The 24,328-nt window shown below is 45.7% G+C and overlaps 1 protein-coding gene across 2 annotated transcripts in view; it reads left to right on the top strand.

The window, feature by feature from the left end:
- Positions 1-24,328, top strand: part of VAPB (VAMP associated protein B and C) — a 54,410-nt gene that overhangs the window by 7,044 nt on the left and 23,038 nt on the right. For both annotated transcript variants that reach the window (XM_047067919.1, XM_047067918.1), the window contains exon 2: positions 23,414-23,566. In XM_047067919.1, coding sequence (XP_046923875.1) covers positions 23,414-23,566 — 153 coding nt within the window. The remainder of the gene's footprint in view (positions 1-23,413; positions 23,567-24,328) is intronic.

Raw genomic sequence — 24,328 nt, 5'->3', positions numbered from 1 at the left:
TTGGGGGAGAGAGAGAGACTGTTGTTTGTGCCTTTTGGATTGTTCTCTAAGGCAGTGGGATGGACCCCGGGACCATTTACCTACATGTAAATTGCTCGTGATGCGGCTTGGAACCTTTACAACTCTGAGTGGCTTGGATTGTCTCAGGCTTGGAGAGCGCCAGAGAAGGGCGGAACGGAAAGCTGAACCTAGCGAGCTAGGAGCAGAGGGCATATTTACTTGTAAGGGGCTGAGTGGGCGACTCCCCCTGCTTCCCCTCTGGGTTGGGCGTGGAGTTAAAAGCAGTGGCTGTATGCGGATGTCCATTTGGAAGAGCAAAGGTAGGGGAAGGACGAACATTTCTGGAAGATGGATGTTTAATTTCCAGGAAATAGTGCACAGAGTGTAAGGACTGTCCATAGACGCTTGCTGTTTTCTATCTCGTTTACCCCGCGCCACAGTCCTGTGAGGTCAGTTACTCGGTGGTTAGGCAGCGGGCCCCTGAAGGAGGCTGCGGTGCTAAGTGGTGGTGCAGGGATTTCACCCTGGTGTGCCTGGCGCTAAAGCCCATTTCTTTTCGGTACGTCCCCGTCAGCTCTTTAGAACGAACTCATAAAGGGATTCATTCCTGGGGGAGGAATGCAGAGGATTCATAACCGTTAAGGAAGTGTTAGTAGCTGTCAGGATAATTTCTTTTTTTTTTTAATTTTTTTTTTTCAACTTTTATTTATTTTTGGGACAGAGAGAGACAGAGCACGAATGGGGGAGGGGCAGAGAGAGAGGGAGACACAGAACCGGAAACAGGCTCCAGGCTCTGAGCCATCAGCCCAGAGCCCGACGTGGGGCTCGAACTCACGGACCGCGAGATCGTGACCTGGCTGAAGTCGGACGCTTAACCGACTGCGCCACCCAGGCGCCCCTCCTTTTTTTATTTTAACTGTAAAAAAAAATGTTTATTTATTTTTGAGAGAGAGAGAGAGAGAGCATGAGTGGGGGAGGGGCAGAGAGAGAGGGAGACACAGAATCGGAAACAGGCTCCAGGCTCCAGGCTCCGAGCCATCAGCCCAGAGCCCGACGCGGGGCTCGAACTCACGGACCGTGAGATCGTGACCTGGCTGAAGTCGGACGCTTAACCGACTGCGCCACCCAGGAGCCCCAGTCAGGATAATTTCTTAAGAACGTTAATTAATTACAAATGATTCTTCGTGGAGTTTTTTATGAAGGATTCTGGACCGTACTTTTTATTTAAAAAGTTCATGTCGATGACTGTGTAGCATTCTTTGGTTTACCTTGTGAATATCCACTTTTTATATCAGATCTTGATGGTACTTAATGATTCTGTGTGTGTAGAAAACATTAGCTTTCGAGTAATTTGCAGCTGTGTTATTGAGTCTTTGGACGGTAGTGTGAAATGTGTGCATGATAGGGAAGTCACAGGTTTGCGGTTTTGCGAAGTGGGTATCCTGGAAGGTAAGATAGGAATATCTAACATAAATGACCTTTCAGGTGCCACCTTCGGCTCTGCTGGTGGGGCTATAAACCCTTTAGTCCCGATGCTCCTGCTAGGCCCCTGCCTTCAGCCGGAAGCGAAAAGGGTAAGTTAGTAGATAACCAGAGGTTTCTCGACTGCCGAAAGAGACTACTTCACGGGGTATGGTAACAGAAAGTGTCGTTTTATTCTGTACGAGCTGTGCTTTGGGAAGCCTCGCTCCCCCGCGTAATGACCTACACGCATACACGTCCAGCTGGAGAGGGTTTGGAGACCTGCACGGATATGATGATTGTGTGCGTAACAGACGGTCTCCAGTTGTGAATATTTTGGGTGTCTTCCTTTTCCACAGCTCATCCTTTGAGGTTTTCTTCATGGACAGACCGCGCCTTCTTGTCTGGTGGAAGGAACAGAACATGTGGCTGATGGAGGGTGGGTTCCACCACCACATAGTGAAAGCTTCCTGTGGACCAGGCATTGGGTCGGGGACTGAGGAGTCCTGGCTCACAAGGTTCCCAGCCTGTAGGTGGTAGAGGGCAGGGCACACCCTGGAGACAGTGCACTTACGGGCCGTCTCCACCTGGGAGCTTAGACGAAGCTGTGCGGGTTCCTCTTCGGGTTTCGATCTCACAGGGAAGGGGGCATCTGAGATTTGTGACTTGCTGGGCTCTTACTGTGTGCGAGGCATTTTTCTGTACCTGCTCATTCATGTAGTTCTTACAACAGCTTAGGAAGTGGAAACAGTTAGGATGTTCAGGTTCAGGAACCTGAATTAGGGGTGGAGCTGGGATTTGAACGAGATCTGCCCGCAAAGCCCGCGTCCTTTATCCTTACGTTGGCCGTATCTCTTCCCTTCGCGACCAGTGGGCGTGTGGCTGAGTAGGAAGGCCCTAGGTTTTCTTATTTATTATGTTGTTAGGAAGATGAAAGGGGGTCTGGAAGTAGGACAGTGGGCCTCGAGAAGGAGAATTGAAAGAGAAACGAGAGAAGAAGGAAGGAAAGGTGCTTCCTTGTAATCTCGGCCCGTAATGGCCTCCTCGCATGCTGGCATGAAGCGCAGAGTTGTTCTGGAACCTTGGAGTGCCTGACTGACGTTAAACATACCTTTCTTCCAATTCTTTTCTCCCCTAAGAACTCGCGTTCTAACTCGATCACTTCTGACCATGTCATTAATGTGTTAGTGTTAAAAATTGTGTCCTGGTATTATCACCGCATCTTCCCTTCTGCCACCCGTCGGCCTACGTGAGGCCCTTTATTTTCTAGTGCCTGCGACCCCCATATGATTGTCGCTTAGCTGCTACTATTTTCCTTCGGTCGCATCATTCAGCAGCTATGGTAGAGTAGAAAAAAGGGAAGGAAAGGAAAGGTACCTGTCTGAGAAGTCAGTATCATCATCATCTCCGGTTTAGAAGTGAGAGGACCTAGGGGCGCCTGGGTGGCGCAGTCGGTTAAGCGTCCGACTTCAGCCAGGTCACGATCTCGCGGTCCGTGAGTTCGAGCCCCGCGTCGGGCTCTGGGCTGATGGCTCGGAGCCTGGAGCCTGTTTCCGATTCTGTGTCTCCCTCTCTCTCTGCCCCTCCCCCGTTCATGCTCTGTCTCTCTCTGTCCCAAAAATAAATAAAAACGTTGAAAAAAAATTTTTTTAAAAAAGAAGTGAGAGGATCTAGGCCTGGACTCTGAAGAGGTATAATTTATTTGCACCAGTCTCTCAGCGGCACAGCGTGTGTGTTTTGTATTACGAAGGGGGGCTTTGTTCCCTCTGGCGCTGTCACTTGGGAGACCCTCTGCTAATCTCACTGGCTTTGATTTCCTCTTCTGTTGGATGAGGGGGCTTGACCTGAACATCACTGGCTGTTCCGTCCAGCTCTAGCCTTGAGAACGGGACATTCAAGTTTATTTTAGCTGAAGCAGAAAGATGGAAAGCCCCTTGAGGGCAGAAACTGGGGCTTGTGTTTCCCATAGAACCTACTAGTGCCTTAGTGGGCGCCCGGGTATTTAATTAACAAACCCTCTTGGTCCTGTTTAAAAGTTCAGTCAGTGTCAGGATTCTGTCAACCTTTCCTGAGTATTCTTAGACCTTTTCTCATCTAGCTTTTTTCTGCATCTCCTCGGATTGCACAGATTGTATATCATTTGCATATTTTATGTCTTACTCTTGGGTGCTTCATTTTCTAACTGCTTTATTTTCTCTTCTAGAATGCAAGCTCCTGTAGGTTTTGTTTCTTTAGTTTTCCCAGCAATGACTAATAGAACATGCCTTCTTTTTCTCCAGGTACTTTTTAAGACCCTCACCTTTCCTTTTTTGTTTGTTTTTTTTGTTTTGTTTTGTTTTCTTCTTTTTTTTTTTGGAGCAGTTTTAGATTCCCGGTAAAGGTAACAGGAAGGTACAGAGATTTTGAATATACTCTTTGTTCCCACAGGCATAGCCTCCCCCATTATCAACACCGCCCATGGGAGTAGCACATTTGTCACAATTTATGAACCTACACGGCTACATTATAATCACCTAAAGTCCATAGCTTGTATTATGGTTCACACTTCGGATTTGGACAATGTATCTACCATGATACATTGTATCTTGATACGTATCTACCATAATAATATTATGAAGAGTAATTTCATTGCCCTAAAAATCCTGTTTTCAACCTACTCATCCCTCTCTTCTCTCCAGCCCCTGGCAACTACTGATCTTTTTACTGTCTCCATAGTTTTATCTTTTTCAGATTATCGTGGAGTTGGAATCATAGAGTATGTAGCCTTTTCAGATTGATTTCTTTCACTTAGTAACGAATATATTCTTTTCCTATGGTTTTCTTCCACTAACCCCAAAGAAAGGACACAACCCTGGACATGGTCATCTTTTTAGTATTCCGTAGGACCATTTGAAATAGAAGCATACCTAAGACTAGAAAGAGGGATTTGCTGAAAAACCAAAGGTTTGTCCTTGTGGAGGCTTATTTGAATTCTCATTCTGTTGGTTGAATTGATTTGTTGGCATATAAATGTATCCTGATGGACTGCTCTGAAAATCTAAGTCCATGCTTTTTGACCTTTTTAAAGTCAGACACTGCTTTACTAATTGGATGAAGGAAAGCCATGAATCACTCCTTAGAGAATCTGCAGGTGTATTCATTCAGAACTTCTCGTGTAATTTGGGGACAGAAGGATCGCAGTTCCCGTGGGTGTCTCGTTGACCTCCGGTGTCAGAGAATGGCGGAGGGGGAGAAACATGCGAGGTCATCTGGAGAAGTCCCAAGGAACTTCGTCAGTTCATTTGGGTCTTTTTATTTTCTCCTCTCGTTATTTTTTTAAATGAATGCGTTTGCTGCCTTTCTCCCGCAGAGATAGTTTCTCTCTTTCTTTACTATCCAACGCTGAGCGCGGTGCTGGGTGCTGGCGGCTTAGTCATTTTCGGTACGCACCTGAGCGTCGTCTTGTCCACCTCAGTCTTGGTTGCCCTCCTTACTTGTTCCCCCTTCACGTTCCTTCTTTTCCTCACAAGCTCCTGGATGTAGCGGTCCTAATGGCCATTTCCCCGGCACCCGGGCACCCCCCTGTTGCTGCCTCAGCACGCGCCCCTCTGCTCCCGAGCCCTGCTTCCGTCCCCAGCCTCGTCCCCGCCGGCTTCTCCCACCCAGGGGCCCACTCTTGCCCGCTCCCCCTGGAGTCCTGCTGCGAACGCTCAGGGCGATGGGTTTTCTCCCCCTCTTCTCGCTTTTCCTTCTCAGCGTCCCTCACTGTCCTCCCTCGTCCCCGCTGGGGAGGTCTTCCTTGGCACTTGCGGGTGACCCGGTGACCGCCAGAGGACCGCAGGCCTGACCCGAGCCCATACACGGAGCCGCGGGGGCGGGGGGTGCAGTAGGTGCCAAACCGCACCCCTCGCTCCCTTGTCTTTTTCTCCTCCCGGCTCCTCGTCCCGCGGAGACTGCTGTGTGAGCGGGGCCCACGTCCGCGCGGTTGACCAGTTCGGTGACTCAGAAAGCCCGTGACTCAGATCTGCCCCTTCTTCCTTGTTCCTCCGTGGCTGCCTCGCTTCCCCCGGGTGACTGTCCTACCTCTTCGCTGGCCTTCCTGTCTGAGTCCTCTGTCTTGTCTCCGTCCTGGTGACGCTTTCACATGCGCAGGTCCAGCTCATCTCTTGCTTGCCTGAAATCATTGAATGTCTCCCCGTTGTCAAAAGAGTGAAGTGTACGTTTTTTAACAAGACCCGGAAAATGGTCCGTGCCTGTCGCCCTTGGTCTCCGGCGTCTTCTCTCCTCCACTCAGGTTCCAGCCGTTCCTTCTCCCCGGTGCTGGGGCTTTGCAGAGGTTGTCTTCCGCCACGCAGAATGGGTCCATTCCTCCCCCTGTGTCGCTGCTCCCTGCCACGTACCTCAGGGCTCGACACGGCTTCCGTCCTTGAGGTTGCTTTCCTGTCGCCCTCGCCACTCACACTGTGCTGTGTCCTGTGCTCCCACACTTACCATAGTAAGGAGCGTTTGGTTTCTTGACCCCCTTCCTCGTTAGCTTACAAGACCTTTGTCTTTTGTCCCCAGACGCCGGTGCCCGGCACGGTGCACGGCCCGGGGCAGGCTCTCCAGGCGTCCGCTGATGGTGTCTTAAGAATATTGAGAGAGGGGAGCAGGGAGAGGAGAAGACTTTCTGCGGTGAAGGATGGGCAAGTCCACCCATCAGCAGAGCTAGCCGGGAGCAGCCGGGCCGTGTGGACCCCGTGCCCTCCGCTCAGAAATATTTAAGGTTTCCTACCGTGCTGGCGCTTCCGTCTGTCTGCGCGCTTCTCTTCCCACCCGTCCTCCCCCGCCGTTTCAGAGTCCGAACTGCTCCCTCACCCTGTATCCTTTGCCCGCTGCTTTCCCGTCGCAGATGGTATCTTGCTCCGTTAGCCAGCCCGTCCGGTGTCTCACGTTTCTCCTCTGCTTACCTCCTGCCCGGTGCCTGCAGACGTGCTTCCGTTTCCCTTCCTGAAAAGAAGTCGCGTACCCCAGATCTTCCCCTGCGGACGCGGGCGCCCAGTCTTCCATCACAACTACATTTCTGGAAACACTGACTCTCGGTCACTGGCTTACGCCTTCACTTCCCTGTCACTTCTCAGGCCTCACCGCTCCACTGAAACCTCTTGTGCTTCACCGGGTTTCTCTCTGCGACATTTATCTTTGACTTTTCCGGTGAACTGCCCACCTCTTCATCGTTTCTTTTACCGGGTGTTGACATGACCCAGGCTCTGTCCTCCGTCTTCTCCATTTAACCGTTTTCTTTCTGCTTTCTCATTAACAGCGCCTTCAGCTGTCCCTTCTACACAGAAAACTTCCAAATTTGTATCTCCAAGCAGGTCTTCTGATCTCTGCGGTGTGCCTCCTGCCATCCCTGCCTGTCGGGTTGTCACGCAAGTGCCCCAGACGCCACGTGTCCCGTACTCTGCGTGCGGAGTTCATCCACGTGTTCCCGTCCAGCGGGTCTTTCACGTCTTGGGAATGGCCCCTCCAGTCTGCTGGGTGATCCAGAAGTCCCAAACTCCTGTCGCCCCGAGGCTCCACCTCCGACACCCGCTCGAGCCATTGTATTCAGCACCACGTGCACCCCTTTGCTGCTTTGATCTCCACTGCCACATCCCTTCCGGATTCTTCCCCCTGTCCCAGCTCCGTTCCTGATTCTCCCTACTTCCCTCACCCTTCAAACTATCCTGTATACAGTTTTCAGAGTTATTTTTCTAAAATTGAAATTTGATCATGTCATTTCTTTATTTTAAAGCGTTCATTGGCTCCCTAGATCACATGGGTTAGTGTTCAGAATTCCTAGGCCGGGATCAAAGCCTTTCAAAATTGGGCTTTTGTTTTCCTTTTTTTAAACAGTGTCAGCTTTTATTTTCCATTTTAACAACTATAGTATTTATATGCTGTTCAGAATAAGAAGCCCTCAGACACGCACACATGCGCTCATACTCATATACATAGTCAAATATGTGCAAATACATACCTTCTTATTTCTGGTTTATACTAAATGCTGTAGAGGCAATGGAAACTTTCAGAGCCCCTGTCAGAAAAGAGAAGCCCATTTTTTTTTTCACACTTACCTTCCTAGAATTATTTTTTTTAGTTTTTTATTAAAAAAATTTTTTTAATGTTTATTTATTTTTGAGAGAGAGACACACAGAGTCTATCTGTGGGGGAGGGAGAGAGAGAAGGGGAGACACAGAATCCGAAGAAGGCTCCAGGCCCCAAGCTTTCAGCCCAGAGCCCAGCACGGGGCTCGAACTCATATACTGTGAGATCATGACCTGAGCTGAAGTTGGACATTCAAGCAACTGAGCCACCCAGGCGCCCCCCCCCCCCAGAATTATTTTAATATTCTTCCTTTCATTTCCTCATGCAGAGCTCATTGTCATACTTGCATAGGGTTAAGGTGATTAGTTTTTACAGTTTATTTTTACTTAAACTGTAAGGTTTTTATTTTGTATTTTTTTAAGTTTATTTATGTTGCGATTTAGAGAGAGATTGAGCAGGGGTGGGGGGTGGGGAGCGAGAGAGAGAGAGGGGGAGCGAGAGAGAGAGAGCGAGAGCGAGAGCGAGAGAGAGCAAGAGAATCCCGAGCTGGCTCTGTGCTGTCAGCAGAGTCCGGTGCGGGGACTCAGTTCCACGAACCATGAGATCAGGTCCTGAGCCGAGACTGAGAGCCGGAAGCTCAACTGACCGAACCACCCAGGTGCCCTGAACTGTAAACTTTTTATTTTTTTTTTTTTTTTATTTTTTATTTTTTATTTTTTTTTTTTAAATTTTTTTTTTAACGTTTATTTATTTTTGAGACAGAGAGAGACAGAGCATGAACAGGGGAGGGGCAGAGAGAGAGGGAGACACAGAATCTGAAACAGGCTCAGGCTCTGAGCGGTCAGCACAGAGCCTGACGCGGGGCTCGAACTCACGGACCGCGAGATCATGACCTGAGCCGAAGTCGGACGCTCAACCGACCGAGCCACCCAGGCGCCCCGAACTGTAAACTTTTTAAAGAGCATTTGTCAGCTTCGTCCACTTCCCTCGTGCCGCCTCGGCTGTGGCCCTCTGTTTTCCTCCGTAAAGACCCCACTTCAGGGGCGCCTGGGTGGCGCAGTCGGTTAAGCGTCCGACTTCAGCCAGGTCACGATCTCGCGGTCCGTGAGTTCGAGCCCCGCGTCGGGCTCTGGGCTGATGGCTCGGAGCCCGGAGCCTGTTTCCGATTCTGTGTCTCCCTCTCTCTCTGCCCCTCCCCCGTTCATGCTCTGTCTCTCTCTGTCCCAAAAATAAAATAAAATTAAAAAAAAAAAAAAAAAAAAAAGACCCCACTTCATTCGCCTCACACTGCTTTCACCAGGGCTTTCCTCCGGCCCCGAAAGCGTGTCGGTTCATCTTTTCAGACTCCAGCCCTTCCCTCAGCGTTCAGCCCCCCACTCTCCCCACCCTCCTGTGTTTGCGTAAAATGTTACGTATTACCTTTGATATAGTATTCAGTGCAGTGAGTGGCGATATAAAGCCCTTGAGTTAAAAGAGTGTGAACTCTGGGGCCAAACTGCTTGGATGTGAATCTTGGACCCTATGTCATATGGGTCATAAGATCTTTGGTAAAGTATTTAACTTCCCTGTGCCTCATATTCTTCACTATGGGGCATGTTAGGATTAAATGAGTTAATACAGGTGAAGTGTTTGAAATAGACCTGGCACGTAGATACATCTATGTATTTATTTATTTATTTATTTATTTATAAATGTGTTTTTTTTTTTTAACGTTTTTATTTATTTTTGAGACAGAGAGAGACAGAGCATGAACGGGGGAGGGGCAGAGAGAGGGGGAGACACAGAATCGGAAGCAGGCTCCAGGCTCCGAGCCATCAGCCCAGAGCCCGACGCGGGGCTCGAACTCACGGACCGCGAGATCGTGACCTGAGCTGAAGTCGGACGCTCAACCGACTGAGCCACCCAGGCGCCCCTATAAATGTTTATTTTTGAGAGAGAGAGAGTGTGCAAGAGTGTTTGTGCAAGTGGGGGAGGGGCAGAGAGGGGGGACAGAGGATCGGAAGCGGGCTCTGCACTGACAGCAGCCAGCCCGATGTGGGGCTTGAACTCATGAACTGCGAGATCATGACCTGAGCCAAAGTTGGACGCTCGACTGAGCCACCCAGGTGCCCCTATTTATTCATTTTTAAGAAGATTTCCTATCTTAGATTTTTAATGTTATCTCTACCCACAACACGGGGCTTGACTTACAACCCCGAGGTCCAAGAGTCGCATGCTCTACTGACGAGCCAGCCAGGCATCCCAGACCTGGCACGACTGAATGTTAACTGGTGTCTGATCATTTCTTCCCCCTCCCCCTGCAGATATATCGTCCTAGAGCCTCAATCTCACATTCCTGTTTCCTAATTCTGGATGGGTCCTGGAATGGTCCTCCCAGCATGCTTCAGGTCTCCCCGGGGTTCGGGTAGGAGCAGCAGAGCCATGTCTGGGGCTGGGGGCTTAGCACAGCTGCCGGGCAGTTCATTCATCAGTTCCTGCTTGAATGCCTAGAACGTGCTAAGTATCGTTCTGGATACTTGAGAGACCGAGGTGAAAAACTGATAAACCCTTGCCTTAGTGAGCTCATCTTCCAGTAGGGACGATGGGCACTAAATAAATAAAGAAACAGGAAATGTGTATAACTTGGTGCCAGATAATAGTAGCTGCTGAGTGGGGCAGTGGGAAGGGAGGTGTTGTGCACAGGTTAAAGGGGTTTGGCCGTGGGTTTTCTTTTCAAGAGGCTGACTGGAAGGGCACCTGGGTGGCTCAGTCGGTGAAGCATCTGACTTTGGCTCAGGTCGTAATCTCATGGCTTGTGAGTTCGAGCCCCTTGTTGGGCTCTGGGCTGATGGCTCAGAGCCTGGAGCCTGCTTCAGATTCTCTGTCTCCCTCTCTCTCTGCCCCTTCCCTGATCATGCTCTGTCTCTCTCTCCTTCAAAAATAAACGTTAAAAAAAATAAAAGAAAGAAAGAAAGAGAAAGAGAAGGAAAGAAAGAAGGAAAGAGAGAGAAGGAAGGAAAGAAGGAAAGCAAGCAAGCAAGCAGTGACTGGAGAAGGCTGTGTTCCTGAGAAGGTGATATTTGAGGTGAGACCTGTTTGAAATGAGTGTGCAAGCCATACATACATCTGAGGGAAGAGCATTCCAGACAGGCAAGGGTAGGGGCAAGTGCAGGGCCCCAGAAGGCACCGAGCTTGGAGTGTTCAAGGAGCAGGAAGCTCAGGTGCCCGCAGAAAAGGAGTTCTCTAGTGGACAGTAGAGGAGGGGCTCAGAGAGGAAGGAGGAGCCCTCTGGTAGGCCAGCCACAGCAGGGACTTGGGATTTCGTTGTGAGTGCTCGAGACACCATGGAGGGCTCTGAGCAAAAGTCTGATTTGATTTCCTTTCCTTTCCTTTCCTTTCCTTTCCTTTCCTTTCCTTTCCTTTCCTTTCCTTTCCTTTCCTTTCCGCTCCCCTCCTTTCCCCTCCTTTCCTCTCCTTTCCTCTCCTTTCCTATTTATTTATTTAATGTATTACGATTTTAATCTACACCCCATGCGGAGCTCGAACTTACAACCCCAAGATCAGGGGTTGCACGCTCTACTGTCTGAACCAGCAGGCTCCCCTGGAGTCTGTGTTTAAATGGCCACGGGGTGGGGCGGGGAGAGTGGGCTCTGAGAGACGGGAGGGAAGGGAGGTGTGTGGGTGATGGCGTGTATGGAAGCCGCAAGGCTACTACGATAACCCAGGCCAAGTGTACAAGACGGACCGTGGCTAGGACCAGGGAGGGCGGCGGCCGTGGAGAGAATGTGGTGACAGGTGCTCGCATTCCAGATGCGTAGGTAGGTAGACCTGGCTGATGGGTTTCGTGCAGAGTGGAGCGCGGAGGAGAGGGAACTAAGATCCCTGCTTTTGGCCCGAGTATTTTGGTGAGGGGTGGTTCCTTTTCCTGAGATGGGGAAGCAGTGGGTTTGGGGCAGGGGAGTGGGACTCCAGAGGGTGGTTGGTGCCTGATAAACTTCAGATGCTTGGTGCACCTGCAAGCCAACATCCAGGGAGAGGAGCAGGCCGTGGATAGAAATTTGGCAGTCATTAGCTTATTGTTAGGATGTGGTATCGGAAGGAATACTTGGTTTTCCAGTTGAGAGATTCGGGAAGCCTTTCCAAAGGAGGAGGCATTTGAGCGATACTTTGAAGGATAAGTATGATTCCTAAAGGCAGAGAAAGGGGGAAGTAGGTATTTTTTATCCAAGCCTCACAGCCTTTTCCCCTGGTCTCTGGTTGAATTTGTTTAAGAAGCTGCTGACCTGGTTGGTAATCTCTTTCCTGGGGTCTCCACTTAGGTTCTCTGTTGAAAAGGGAACCAGAGCAGATGGCACACTGACTGACAGCACGTCCTGCTCTCTCTCCTTGTTCACCAACTGAAAACGCAAGGTGGACCATGGGGGCGCAGAACGCCGCACAGGCTTTGCTTCACCCCTCCGTGTGTCTGCTGCGAACGGGGATGTGTTTGTTGTGGAAGCTTTTCATGTGCTGTCATCTTCGCTAAAGATTGGACACTTCGGGGGAGTTTTTACTTGTGTTGGTATCTTACCCACTTGACTTGAACTGTTAATTTACATTTTTTTTTTTAACGCTTATTTATTTTTGAGAGAAAGAGCACGAGCGGGGAAGGGGCAGGGAAAGAGGGAGACACAGAATCGGAAGCAGGGTCCAGGCTCAGAGCTGTCAGCACAGAGCCCGACGTGGGGCTCGAACCCACAAACTGTGAGATCATGACCTGAGCTGAAGTTGGACGCTCAACCGACTGAGCCCCCCAGGCGCCCCTTGAACTTTTAATTTTTAACTTACTCAAATTAAAACCGCAACTACAACCATGAGAAATTGGGACCCTTTGTTCCCTCACCACTTACATCCCTCACTTGGGCATAATGTCTGTCTTTTCTTTTTTTAAAGTTTCTTTATTTTGAGAGAATGCTAGTGGGGGAGGGACAAGAGAGAGAATTCCAAATAGGCTCAGTACCGTCAGCACAGAGCCCCATCCCGTGAACCGTGAGATCATGACCTGAGCTGAAATCAGGAGTCAGATGCTCAACCAACTGAGCCACCCAAGGCGCCCCCATGACGTCTGTCTTGACTTTTATTGCTTTGTGTGAAAAAAATGAGTCACATTTCGCCACTCTCCTGTTGAGGTAGAATTTTATTTGGAGTGGCATATTGCTTATCTTCTTATTTTTGAAATCACTGTAATCACAAATTTTGGTCTTCTGGTAGGAGAAAAGTGACTAGGTGTTTGTTAGTCAATGCATAAAGATTGTGCTTTGAAAAAATTCAGTTAGATTAGACCATTAATGGCCTGAGACACTTTCAGAACTGATACATAAAATTCATACTAGTCAGGTGTGGTGTTATTACCTTAAAATACTCTTCAACTGTCTGCTCTTGTCTCAGTACTGAGTATAGATAGGATTATAAAGCTTCAGCCCTTATGTAATACTTTTAGCTCTTTTTCTGTTTAGAAAAAAAAAAAGTGTTGCATTAATGGAAAGTAGTGATAGTACTTAATCTCTAGATGGGTCAAGGCTTCCAGTCTTCACAGTTCTAATAATAGATTTTGTCAACATTTTAGGTTTGCATCTTTGTCTTGAATTAATGAGACCACTGCTACATTAACCATATTTTTAAATGATAACCTTGATTTTTTTTAAAGTTTACTTATTTTGAGAGAGAGAGAGAGAGAGTAAGTGAGTGTGTGTGAGGGACAGAGAGAGAGGGAGAGAGAATCCCAGGCAGGCTCTGTGCTGTGAGCGTGGAGCCTGATGCAGGGCTCGAACCCACAATCTGTGACATAATGACCTGAGCCGAAATCAAGAGTCAGATGCTTAACTGACTGAGCCACCCAGGCACCCCCAGCCTTGATTTTTATAAATGACACAAGAATGGCTGTTGATGTAGGTATTTTGGTTTTCAGCAACTCCACAATTCAGGATGCCAGTATTCTTATATATACAAGGCATCCTGGGCAAGAAGAAAATGATTTCAAACATTGCCTAGATCTGATGTAAACCAAAGGTAGCTTTCTTTATGTGGAGAAAAACTTAAATACAGAAAAATACGGATAATGTAGTAAACAGCCAAATACAGAATAGCAAAATGTTAACAGTCTGTTCCAGTTGCTTTAAGTCTTCCTTTGTTTAATAAGTAAACCTTCCTAACAATTTGAAGACACTCCTGCCCATTCATGCTCCTCTCTTTTCTTTATTCTCCAGAGGAGTTTAGTGTGAACCGCCTCCATTTTTGTCTGTGTTCTTTTCCGCGGCATCATGGCGCAAGTATCACTGAGCGTGCTTTTGAGAACCATCTCCTGTTGAAATCCGGTCCGGTTCATTCTTTTCAGTTGTCCTGCAGTGTTCCTTCATAAGAATGTAGCGTATTTATTAATGAGTCCTTTGTGTAGTCTGAATAATAGCTGGTTATCTTTTCACGTCGGCTACAAATAGTTTTCAGTTTCCTAAGCTGTTCCTTGCTGTCTAGCCGTGTGTCTTTTTCGGGTAGCTTTCCTGAGTTTGATCTCAGGCCTTCCACAGTACTTTTCTCCGTTGAATTCTTACACTATGGCAGACTGCCTTGTTTGTGGTCTCTTTTTCCCACCCATGGAGTTGGTGGCAGACTGACTTTTAGTTCTTTCTGCTCCAGAGGAGCTAGGAAACTAGTGAGTTGAATAAACAGCCTGAAAGGCTGCTCGAGTCTGTTTCAGTCGGGCTGGCTTCTGGCGCGCCTTTGATGGCATCATTAGTATTCTTGGTGTTGATTTCTCTTGCTCTAATAACGGGTGTGATGTGTTTGTCTCCGGAGGATGTTTTATTTTATTTACTTTATGAATTTAAAGGTTAATTTATTAATTTAGAACACTTTGCATTCTAAGGTTTCTTCAGGAAAGGGATGTGTCTGTGCAGGGTTCTTTCTGTGTGGTTATTTCAAAATAAGACCTACACAATTAGGCTTTCTGTTGATATGTTGGAATCCAATATCTGCATTAAAAATATATTGGTTGCAAAGCTTTATTTTTGTTTCTGAAGCATTGATTTAATGCGAGAGCTAAGAAAATAGCTTAAAGAAAATAGATAGTCAAGAAAATAGATTAAAAAAACATTTTCTCCCAGTGTCCTTACTGTTGAATTCATAGTTATTTAAGAGCCTACCCTCTTTGAGTATCTGTTACTATGATATCTTTTTTTCATTTTTTTAGAGGGGGTGACTTTAAACAAAATTATCATAGAATAATAATGATGAAAACATTATTGACTCAAGTCAACATTTTTAATACCTTCAACCTGTATGTGAACAGCACAAATTCATCATGACTTCAGATCCCAGTTATGGAGTAGGCATCTGTTTATAGGAAACATGCCAGGATCAGAGTCGAGTTGCCCCTAAGGAAGTCTGGCGTTCATTCATGTTGTACACATTTATTGAACCCCTTTACTACTTGGGATGACTGTTCTAGGCTCAGGGCATCCAGTGATGAATAGGACAGACTCAGCTTCCTCTCACATGGGGGTTTACTCTAGGTAGGAAGCAGTCAGGAGAGGAACAAATGCAACCATCGGGTGACTGGGAACAGCACAGTCCTGTGCTGATGGTGAAAAGGGTGATAGTGCTGGGAAGGGAGCAGCATCTGTCTCGACCTTCATTCACCTGGAGCCTGGTTGTGCATACAGGGGAGGCATGCGTGCAGAGTAAACCTTGGCTTAAAATAGCTAGTCTCGGGGCACCTGCATGGCTCCGTCGGTGAAATGTCTGACTCTTGATTTCAGCTCGGGTCTGTGGGTTCGAGCCCCACCTGGGGCTCTACACTGACAGTGTGGAGCCTGCTTGGAATTCTCTGTCTCTCACTCTTACTCTCTCTGCCCTGCTTGTGCGCTCTCGCTCGCTCTCTCTGAAATAAATAGATATACTTAAAGCTAGGGTCATGGTGTGACCATTCATGCAGAAAATTTACTGAGTATTTTGCTCTGTGTCTGGAAGTATTCTAGATGCTGATCATCAGTAGTGAACAAGAGGGACAGAAATGTCTCTGTTTTCATGGAGTTTCCATTTTGGAAGGGGAAGACTTACATAAACAAGGGAAAAACCACGAGGATTGGTGCACTGCAGATGGTTAGGGAGAGCAGGAAGCAGTAGGGTGCTTTAAGGAAAATACACTGTCAGAGGGTAAATTTTAAAGACATCTATAAGATGTCCGACAGACTGTACTTTAGACTAGTGTCCATTTCTCCCCATTTTAATATACTTTTCCCAGGCACAGGGTCTATTGTATCGAAACCTCAAGCATGATTTTATTGTCTTAACAAAATCTATCATCAGTCCTAGGCTTCTGGAGACAGATTATTACCTTCCCAGAAGGTAATCTTTTCAGAGTGGAAGTGAAATATGGTAAGTTGTTTTTTGGAAGGGTTGAAGAAAGGAGAGATACAGTACCTAAATTGTGTTTGCAAAAATATAAAATAATACAGCTCTTTTTATGCAGAGTGAAAAAAAAAGCTGTTTTGGAGCTAATAACTTTAAGTTTATATCTGGAAAGCTGAGACTTGATAGATTATATACCAGTTTGGTATATAAGTTATCTAGCAACACATACAGTTTGAATTTCAAAGTATTGTAGCTACATCAGGAACATATTACAAAGGAAGGATGTGTATTTCTAACACCAGAATTTCATGAACTCCAGAAAAAGGAAGAAAAGCAATTTATTTGCAAAGCAAAGCATCTTTCTTCATGTATACGTGTGTGTGTGTATACACGCTTTATTCATTTATGTGCATACATGTAACATACATAAATATTTCAAAGTCACATTAATATTTTCTATCAGAAATGTTGGGAGTGCTACCAAAAGTGAACTGATAGAAAGTCCAAGTCCAAATACTTTTTTCCTCTCTCTTGTTTTTTTTTTTTTTGGAAAAAATAAAAAAAAAAACCTTTATTTTTTAAAGCAGTTTCAAGTTCACAGCAAATTTGAGCAGAAGGTATAGAGTTTCCATATACCCCTGGCACCACAGGAACCCAGCCTGCTCAACTATCGGCATCCAGCACACGAGTGATACATTTGTCAAAACTGATAAACTACATTGGCATGTCATTATCACCCAAAGCCCATAGTCTCCATCAGGGTCCGGGCTCGGTGTTGTACTTTCTGTGGGTTTTGACAAGTCTATATATAGTGATAAGCATCTGCCCTTACAGTGTCACGGATGATAGTTTCACTGCCCTAACTAACCCGCTCCTCCCTCTGTTCAGTCCTTCTCCCTGTTCCTGGCAACCACTGATCTCTTAGTTTCCATATTGTTTCCATAGTTTTGCCTATTCTAGAATGCTATATAATTGAAAACATACAGGATGAAGTCTTTATAGATTGGCTTCTTTAACTTAGCAATATGCATTTAAGATTCTTCCATGTGTGAATTTTGGTGTGATAGCTCATTTTAGTGCTGAATACTAGTCCATTGTCCGGACGGACTACAGTTTATCCATTCACTTACTGAAAGACATCTTCATTACTTCCAAGTTTTGACAGTATGAATAAAGCTGCTATGAACGTCTACGTGCAGGTTTTTGTGTGGACATGAGTTTTTGACTCTTCTAGTGAAAACCAGGGCATGCAGTTGCTGGATTGTATGGCAGGAATATGTTTAGTTTTTGTAAGAAACAGCCAAGCTGTCTTCCAAAGAGGCTGTACCATTGTTGCATTCCCACCAGCAATGAGTGAGAGTTCCTACTGCTCCACAGCCTGGCCAGCGCTTGGTGATGTCAGTGCTTTACACTTCGGCCCTTCTGATAGGTGCGTATGGATGTGTCACTGTTTGATCATTGTTGTAATTTGCAGTTTCTTTCTCTCTCTTTCTTTCCTTCTTTCTTTCTTTCTTTCTTTCTTTCTTTCTTTCTTTCTTTCTTTCTTTCTTTCTTGTAATTTGCTGTTCCTTAATGACATGTAGAACATGTTTTTAGTTGTATGTTTTTTCCATTTGTTTGTCTTTCCATCTGTAGATCTTTGGTGTGGTATCTGTTCGGATCTTCGGCCCATTTCTCGTGTTGTTCGTTTTCTTGCTGAATTCCCAGAGTTCTTTGTATGTTTGGATGAAGTGTGTCTTCTGCACGTGTTTCCTCCTGGTCTGTGTCTTGCTCGTCTTCTTACTGTCTCGACACTGCCTGTTGCAAAGCAGGTATTTTTCCTTTTCGTGAAGCCCGGCTCATCAGTGATTTCTCCCATGGGCTGTGCTTCTGGTGTTGTGTCTGAAAAGTCACCGTCAGACCCAAGGCCATCTAGATTTTCTTCTGTGTTGTCTTCTTACAGTTTCTTGCGATGTCTGTATCTGTAGATTGATCTATCCATCTATCCATCTATCTATCTATATGTGTTCTAGTTGAATTGCCAAGTAAAAATGAAATGATACATTTACCCCTTAAAAAATTCCATGTTGCTCTTTACAGATGGGGTGATAAGATGTGCTGGAGGTTACACAGATAAGTAAGGCCCAGATGGAGTTTTGAGGTCACTTGGAGCTTTCACTCTTACCTTATACGGTTGTTGGGACCTGAACTCTCAAGTTATCTTTTATAAAAATGGTATTTGCATTTCCTGAAAGGAAGAGTTTTATCGGTCGTTTTTTCTCTGGGTCTCTGAATGAACGAACGAACGATTACAGGAAAGAGGTGCAAATTCTTGTACTGTACATAGATTGGTAAAAGGTTTAAAGATTTAATGGAATACTTTTTCTACAAAATGCTCCTGTGTTTCCTGCTTGATAAGTTTATCCAGACATTTTTGATGAGATTTCCAAATTAAAAAAAAACTTGTTTGAAGTTTATTTCTGAGAGAGAGAGAGAGACAGAGAGAGCGAGCAGGGGAGGGGCAGAGAGAGGGAGAAAGAGAGTCCCAAGCTGGACTCGAACCCATGAACCCTGAGATCATGACCTGAGCCGAAACCAAGAGTTGGATGCTTAACCGTCTGAGCCACCCAGGTGCCCGATGAAATTTTCAGTACTTGGAACCTGACCTCTTACTGTTGAGAAGTTTGCTGGATTGTGACCTCCTTTCCTTGACCTTTAAACAAGCGCTTTATAATTCCAAGGCTCCATTTTTGTAAGACTGAAAAATGAACTGTTTCTCCTTTCACTTTCGATGCCGTGCATACTTCTGCTCGCAATGTATTCTTTGTTGTATTTGCATTCTAAGACAGGTGAGTTCCAGATCTCCTTACTGTCTGAGAATGTACACTTGGGAATGACTGTAAGTCACGCCTTGGTGGATGAAATCGTTTACACTGTGCCAGCTTCATCTAAACACCATTGAGAACGTGTCAGGGAGTCCATACTCACTCGTGAGCATCTCCAGACCCAAGACTTTCCACAGATGACTATACATAATATAGGATGTTAAGATTATTATTCAAATTGTTAAAAAGGGAAAAAATGTTAAAGATCATTCCTGTTTTCTCCCAAATTCTTATTGCTTTATTTATTTGACCTTCATCTCACATTTCAGATCCTTAGTTCCTAGTTTTATATAAACATTATTTGAAATAAAGAATAGAAAACCGGAAAGAAAAATGATTAAAAGTACTTGCTGTGGCCCTAGAGATACCAAATCATTTTTTCATTTTTTGTAAGAAAAAAGTCTAACTTTGGAAGGAGATTTCATTTGTAAGCTTGACTCTGTACTTTATAAGCAATGTTTAAATTCGTTTGGTGATAAATGTGCATGGTGGGACAGTAAAATCCCAGTTTTTACATAATGCTTTAATGGAAATGGCAGTTTTATGAAATGAAAGTGACTAGGAAAAATCTGAATGATGCTCATAAGCCCTTACATCATTTTTATTGAGGTTTTGTATATTCTAATTCATTAATACAGGGGAAAAGGAGATCACTACCATGGTTTATTTCCTATAATTACTCAAATTGAATATAATTTATTTTCAATAAAATTCTTAGAGTACATTGCCCAGGGTGGGGAGAGGAGGGCTGGCGTGGTTTTACAAAACGTCTGGATTTTTACTCGTGAGACTTCGCTGTTTTAACGATGTTGTTCACTCGCATGTATTTTTGGCATAGTTCCCTCTAGATTTCTACAGATAAAAACCTATGTAAGCCCAAGAAATCCCAAACACTTAAAGGCCCAAGATTGAGTGTTGAGAGAGAAATCTGGGTTATTTATTTTATCCTGCTTATTACTATAAATAGGATTTGTCTTTTAATAAGACTACCTTTTATGTGATTCATATGGGTTGAAACATTTAATAAACTGGGGGAATTTCCAAAAATCATTTAGTGTTTGCAGTTAAATCTGGTTTATTTTGTGGGACACCTAGAAGAAAAGGTCAGTGTAAGGGATAAACAAATACTTAAATTTTGGTGCTCCCTCCCCCACCCCCAACTTCATGAGGTAGGGCACGCAGGAAGAGATGCTACAAACTGAGGTGGAAAGAGTAAATATTCTTAGTTTCATCACAGCGAAATTTTGCCGGCAGCCCTGTGTTCTGCTCAGTATACTTCACACCACCTTAGGAAAGTCTCTCTTTTTTTGGATGAGATTGTGGCCCATTATGAATTCTTGGCATTCTGACGTGAAGATGCTCCCGTGTTCTTGAGACAGAATTTTATTGGAACTAATAATTTTAAGCTTCTGTCCGGAAGACGTGAAGGCCTGATAGTTTTATAAATCACCTTCAAATTGTCACTGCCTCCCCGCTCCCGGCCCCAGGCTTTATATTTGAAAGCTCACCCCTTTTCGGGTGTCTCTCTGTGTTGACCTGTGTCTTGCCTGTTTTTTCCTCCTTTGCCCCAGCGGCAGCGTCGGGGCGGGAGCCGTGCTCATGTGGAGGTTTTGTGATTGGCAGTCCTGGTAAAGGCCAGGGAATGTGCATATGTGATGATTATGCCCATGTAGGGGTGTGTATGTGTGTGTGTGTGTGTGTGTGTGTGTGTGTGTGTGTGTGTATGTGTGTGTGTATTTAGTTGCTTTCTTAGACCCCAGAAAAGCAGAGGGGCGTTTATTAGCTTTTCTTTTTTCCTTTTATCATTGCTGCAGTGATCTCCACTCTCGGGCAAGCAGAGAGGCCTATTTATGAGGGATAAGACTTTCTCCGTCTTCATCATGAGTCAGATTGTGCACTTTGTGGGGGGTGGAGCCACAGAGAGCTGCTGCCTCCATAATCCCCCAAACACTGTCTCAGCACCAGGTTTCCTGTTTCTCCCTTGATGCCAAAAACTTGGTGCAAGGATGGAGCGTTGTCAGCATGTGGCTCCCTCTCACTGTGGCTGAAAATCTTAGGTCACAGGGTACCTGCCCTCTTGGGTAAGCTTTGAGTTTTCAGTAAGGAGATGACTGGGGCGTAGTGAGAGGGTCGTTTGTGATGGGGGTCAGGAGGGGAGTTGCACTAGTGAAGGTGTTTTTGCCCACACCTGGCTACAGCTGGTGCTTGACTTCCAGAGGGCCAAAATGCTTGACTTCCAGAGGGCCAAAGACATGGCTTATTGGAAAGGTAATCAAATGGAAGAATTCTCTTGAGGCCTTTCATTCTTGAAGGTGTGTCATTGCCCATGGAATGAGCGTAACTTCTAGTATAAGTAACTACAGACAGTAGATGATCCAGGAGTGTCGTTGATTCTGCTGTAGTGCACCATATGCATTCCTAAAAATCACCGTACTATATAAAGTAGCACGATAAAAACAACACGGGTCACGAGAGGGAAGTGAGGTTAAGTGCACAGCATTCAAAAACTTTGTGGGTCACACACACACACGGATCGGAACCTAATAAGTGAAGTAACATGGTTTTTCACACATTAAATGGGTGGGAAACACATTAATACTTCAGTAAACATGGCACTTCACCTCGAAAAAGACGTGGAGTTTGCCTCTGGAAGCAGCCGTGGGAAGACGTGGTGTTCGTGAGTCGCTGTTGGTTGGGTGGAGGAAGGACGGCAGGTGTAACACCAGGTTTGGGTGGGTGTGGCTGCTAGCCCCCAGGTGAACTGAGGTAGCTGCTAGGGGGTCGAGGTGTAAGTAGGGGTGTATTTTATGTATTTCTAGGCAGCTTGGTTCAGCTGGCTGCAGTTTTCTGTGTTCACATAGCATTTCTTGCAGACAAAATCATGCCTAAGCAAATGTGAAATTTGTTTTATGCTCAGATTGTCTCCCTAATATGCACATCAATCACATTGGAACAAATTCACGTTTTCAAAATAAGCTTTATAGCAGAACTGGCTGTAGTTTATTTGATTTTGGAATTGAGTCCCTTTTTCTTTCTTCCTTTCCATCATTATTGATTTCTTAATTTATATTTAAGTTAAGCCCCTATCGAATTGATTTTTTATACCCTGAGCACTTTTGAAGGAGAGCAAGCAGCCTGAGATTTTAATTTTGCTAGTGCTTATCCACCAGGTAGTTTTCTCCTTGGTGGATATGCTTGCCTGTCTGCTTGCCTGTCTCTCTGTCTGTCTGTCTAGATAACGACCCTGAGACGTTTACTAGATGCCAGGCACAGTGCCTGGAAATGCAGAACATATTCTGTATTCTGGAATTGAGAAAACTGGTAAGGTATCATCCTGAATCTTCAGGAGCTCAGAGTTTCACTGAGAATTTTTAAAGGCACAGAAGGCCTTGGTTGGGTCTCCATAGGGAACAGATGGACCAACATTATGTATTTCTTGGTTTTCGAGCATAGGAGCACACAGACCTTTCCACCCCATCGCCTAACTTCTTTGCAGATACAGAGATGGGAGTCAAGAGCTTGCTTGGAAGAAACACAAAGATACCCTTGATTTACATGGCGAAAAGGTGGCAATTTAAAAAAGGGTTGAAAAGGACCGAAGAGGTCTCGGAGTCAACCCTCCCACTAGACTCCTTAGTAAACCTAGTGGTCAGGTGTCCATGGTGGAGTGGTGAGTGGTAAATGGGAAAAAAACAGGCTTCAGAGTCATGTGAATGGTAAGATCCCCTTTGGTAGTTCCGCTCTCTGTGCATGTGTGTATGTCCTGTTTGTATCAGCATAGATGATGTGAAAAGATCTCCCGTATTAGTTACCTCGGGGAACAAGGGAAAGCTTATTAACTTCCTCTTTATACATCTTTTATTGTTTGTCTTGTTTTAAGAAGCATGTTTTACTTTTTTAATTAAAAAATCTAATAAAGTAGAAAATGAATAAATAATAATAATAAAGTATATCCTCAGGGCACTGAGCTTTGTTTCAATCTTCCCAGTAGCCCAAGTAGTTATAAACTGAACGTGACGTTTTAGGTGTGGGCTGCCTGGCAGGACTCTGAACTTGCTGTAGCCTAAGACGCCGTTACCTTTCCTGGCAGCAACACCATATTGTTAGGGGGTTCTGTGTTTATGGACCATTAACACCTCACAGTCTTTCCTACATCTGCTACCCTTAGCACGCTCTGCCCTTGATAATCATTTTGGACTCCAGTCTGGTCCTTCACATTCTCCTCATTAGAGTTCATCTTATTATCGTGGAAATCAGTATTTAACACAGGTTGGTTAAGAACCGGCCTTGGATTCAGGCTGCCTCGTTCAGATTCTGACCACTTACCGCTAACTAGCGTGAACACTTAGACGGGAAATGCGCGTTCCTGAGCCTCCATTTTCTCGTCCGTAAAGCTGCAGCGACCGTAGCGTTGTGTGATTTCAAGGAGAGCCTGGATGGTAGCACGCTTCCCTAGGTTGCCTGGTGGCGTGGTGAGAACGTGCTGGATTTTAGATGCTACTGCTGGTGCGTTGACCTCGGTTCCTTTCTCCCATCCAAGAGGGTGAGCTGGTTTGGGATCTTGAATCTTCCCTTGGCCCATTCCATAGCCCTTCCCAGCCCGGAGCATAAATCGGTCAGTCTTCTGAACTTCCCTCACAAGATCTCCAATGTGGCTCTGTCTCGTTCCACAGGTCCCTTCACCGATGTCGTCACCACCAACCTGAAGCTTGGCAACCCAACAGACCGAAATGTGTGTTTTAAAGTGAAGACCACGGCACCACGTAGGTACTGTGTGAGACCCAACAGTGGGATCATCGATGCAGGGGCCTCGATTAATGTATCTGGTAAGTCCTGAGGCCGGAGGCCAATAGGGTGGCCTAAAAGTCCCCCTAAAGCCAGCGGGAGTTCTTAAAAGTTTGCCCTTGGTCTAGCAAAACCAGGTGATAGCCGTGTCCCTCAACTGTCCACTCTCTGATTGAAAAGCTTAGTGGGTCCCACTCACCTGTTGGTTTTTCCATAATTAATGCCTCTTTGCTTTAATGCTTATAGCCTTCTGCGCCTCAGTGGTTAGAGCAGAATTAAAGTGGTAACTTCGGACTTGACTTCAGTATGAGTTTGGTTTCCACTCCCTTGCAATTCAGTCTGCCCTTTGGCAATAAATAAAAAAGGGCTCAACAAACTTAATTTTACTTTGTGGGAGAACGCTAAATGGAGTTATTTTCTTATTTAGGCTGAATGGTTTCTGACATTAGGCTCATGTCATTCCCGATGATTGGTAACTGCACTTTACTGATTGTGAAAAGCTCGGGGAGATGAGAGCCGAGGAGACTGGAATATATTCAAGGGCGTAAGTTTTGTGCGCGTCTGATGGGTGTTTCTTTTCCTGTCTGAGGATGCGTATCTTTTCCAAAGTCCAACTTCTGAAAAGATGCTGGTCAAGTGCCCGGATTGAGAATTAAGGAGATGGGAGCGATGGATTTGAGTATAAATGTCTTTTAGAAATGGAATAAACTTGCAGTGAGCGCATCAGAACTTCTGGATCCAGCGTGCCTTCTGTCTTTGTGGCGGGGCTGGCGGGGGGTGGTTATCCTGTACGTTTCAGGAGA

This window comes from Lynx rufus, unplaced genomic scaffold (assembly GCF_022079265.1).
Source record: "Lynx rufus isolate CCGP_SWC_20201006 ecotype Redwood Valley unplaced genomic scaffold, mLynRuf1.p SCAF_8, whole genome shotgun sequence".
NCBI lineage: Eukaryota > Metazoa > Chordata > Mammalia > Carnivora > Felidae > Lynx > Lynx rufus.
Note: the sequence above shows the minus strand (reverse complement) of the source record. Positions and strands in the feature narration are given on the sequence as shown.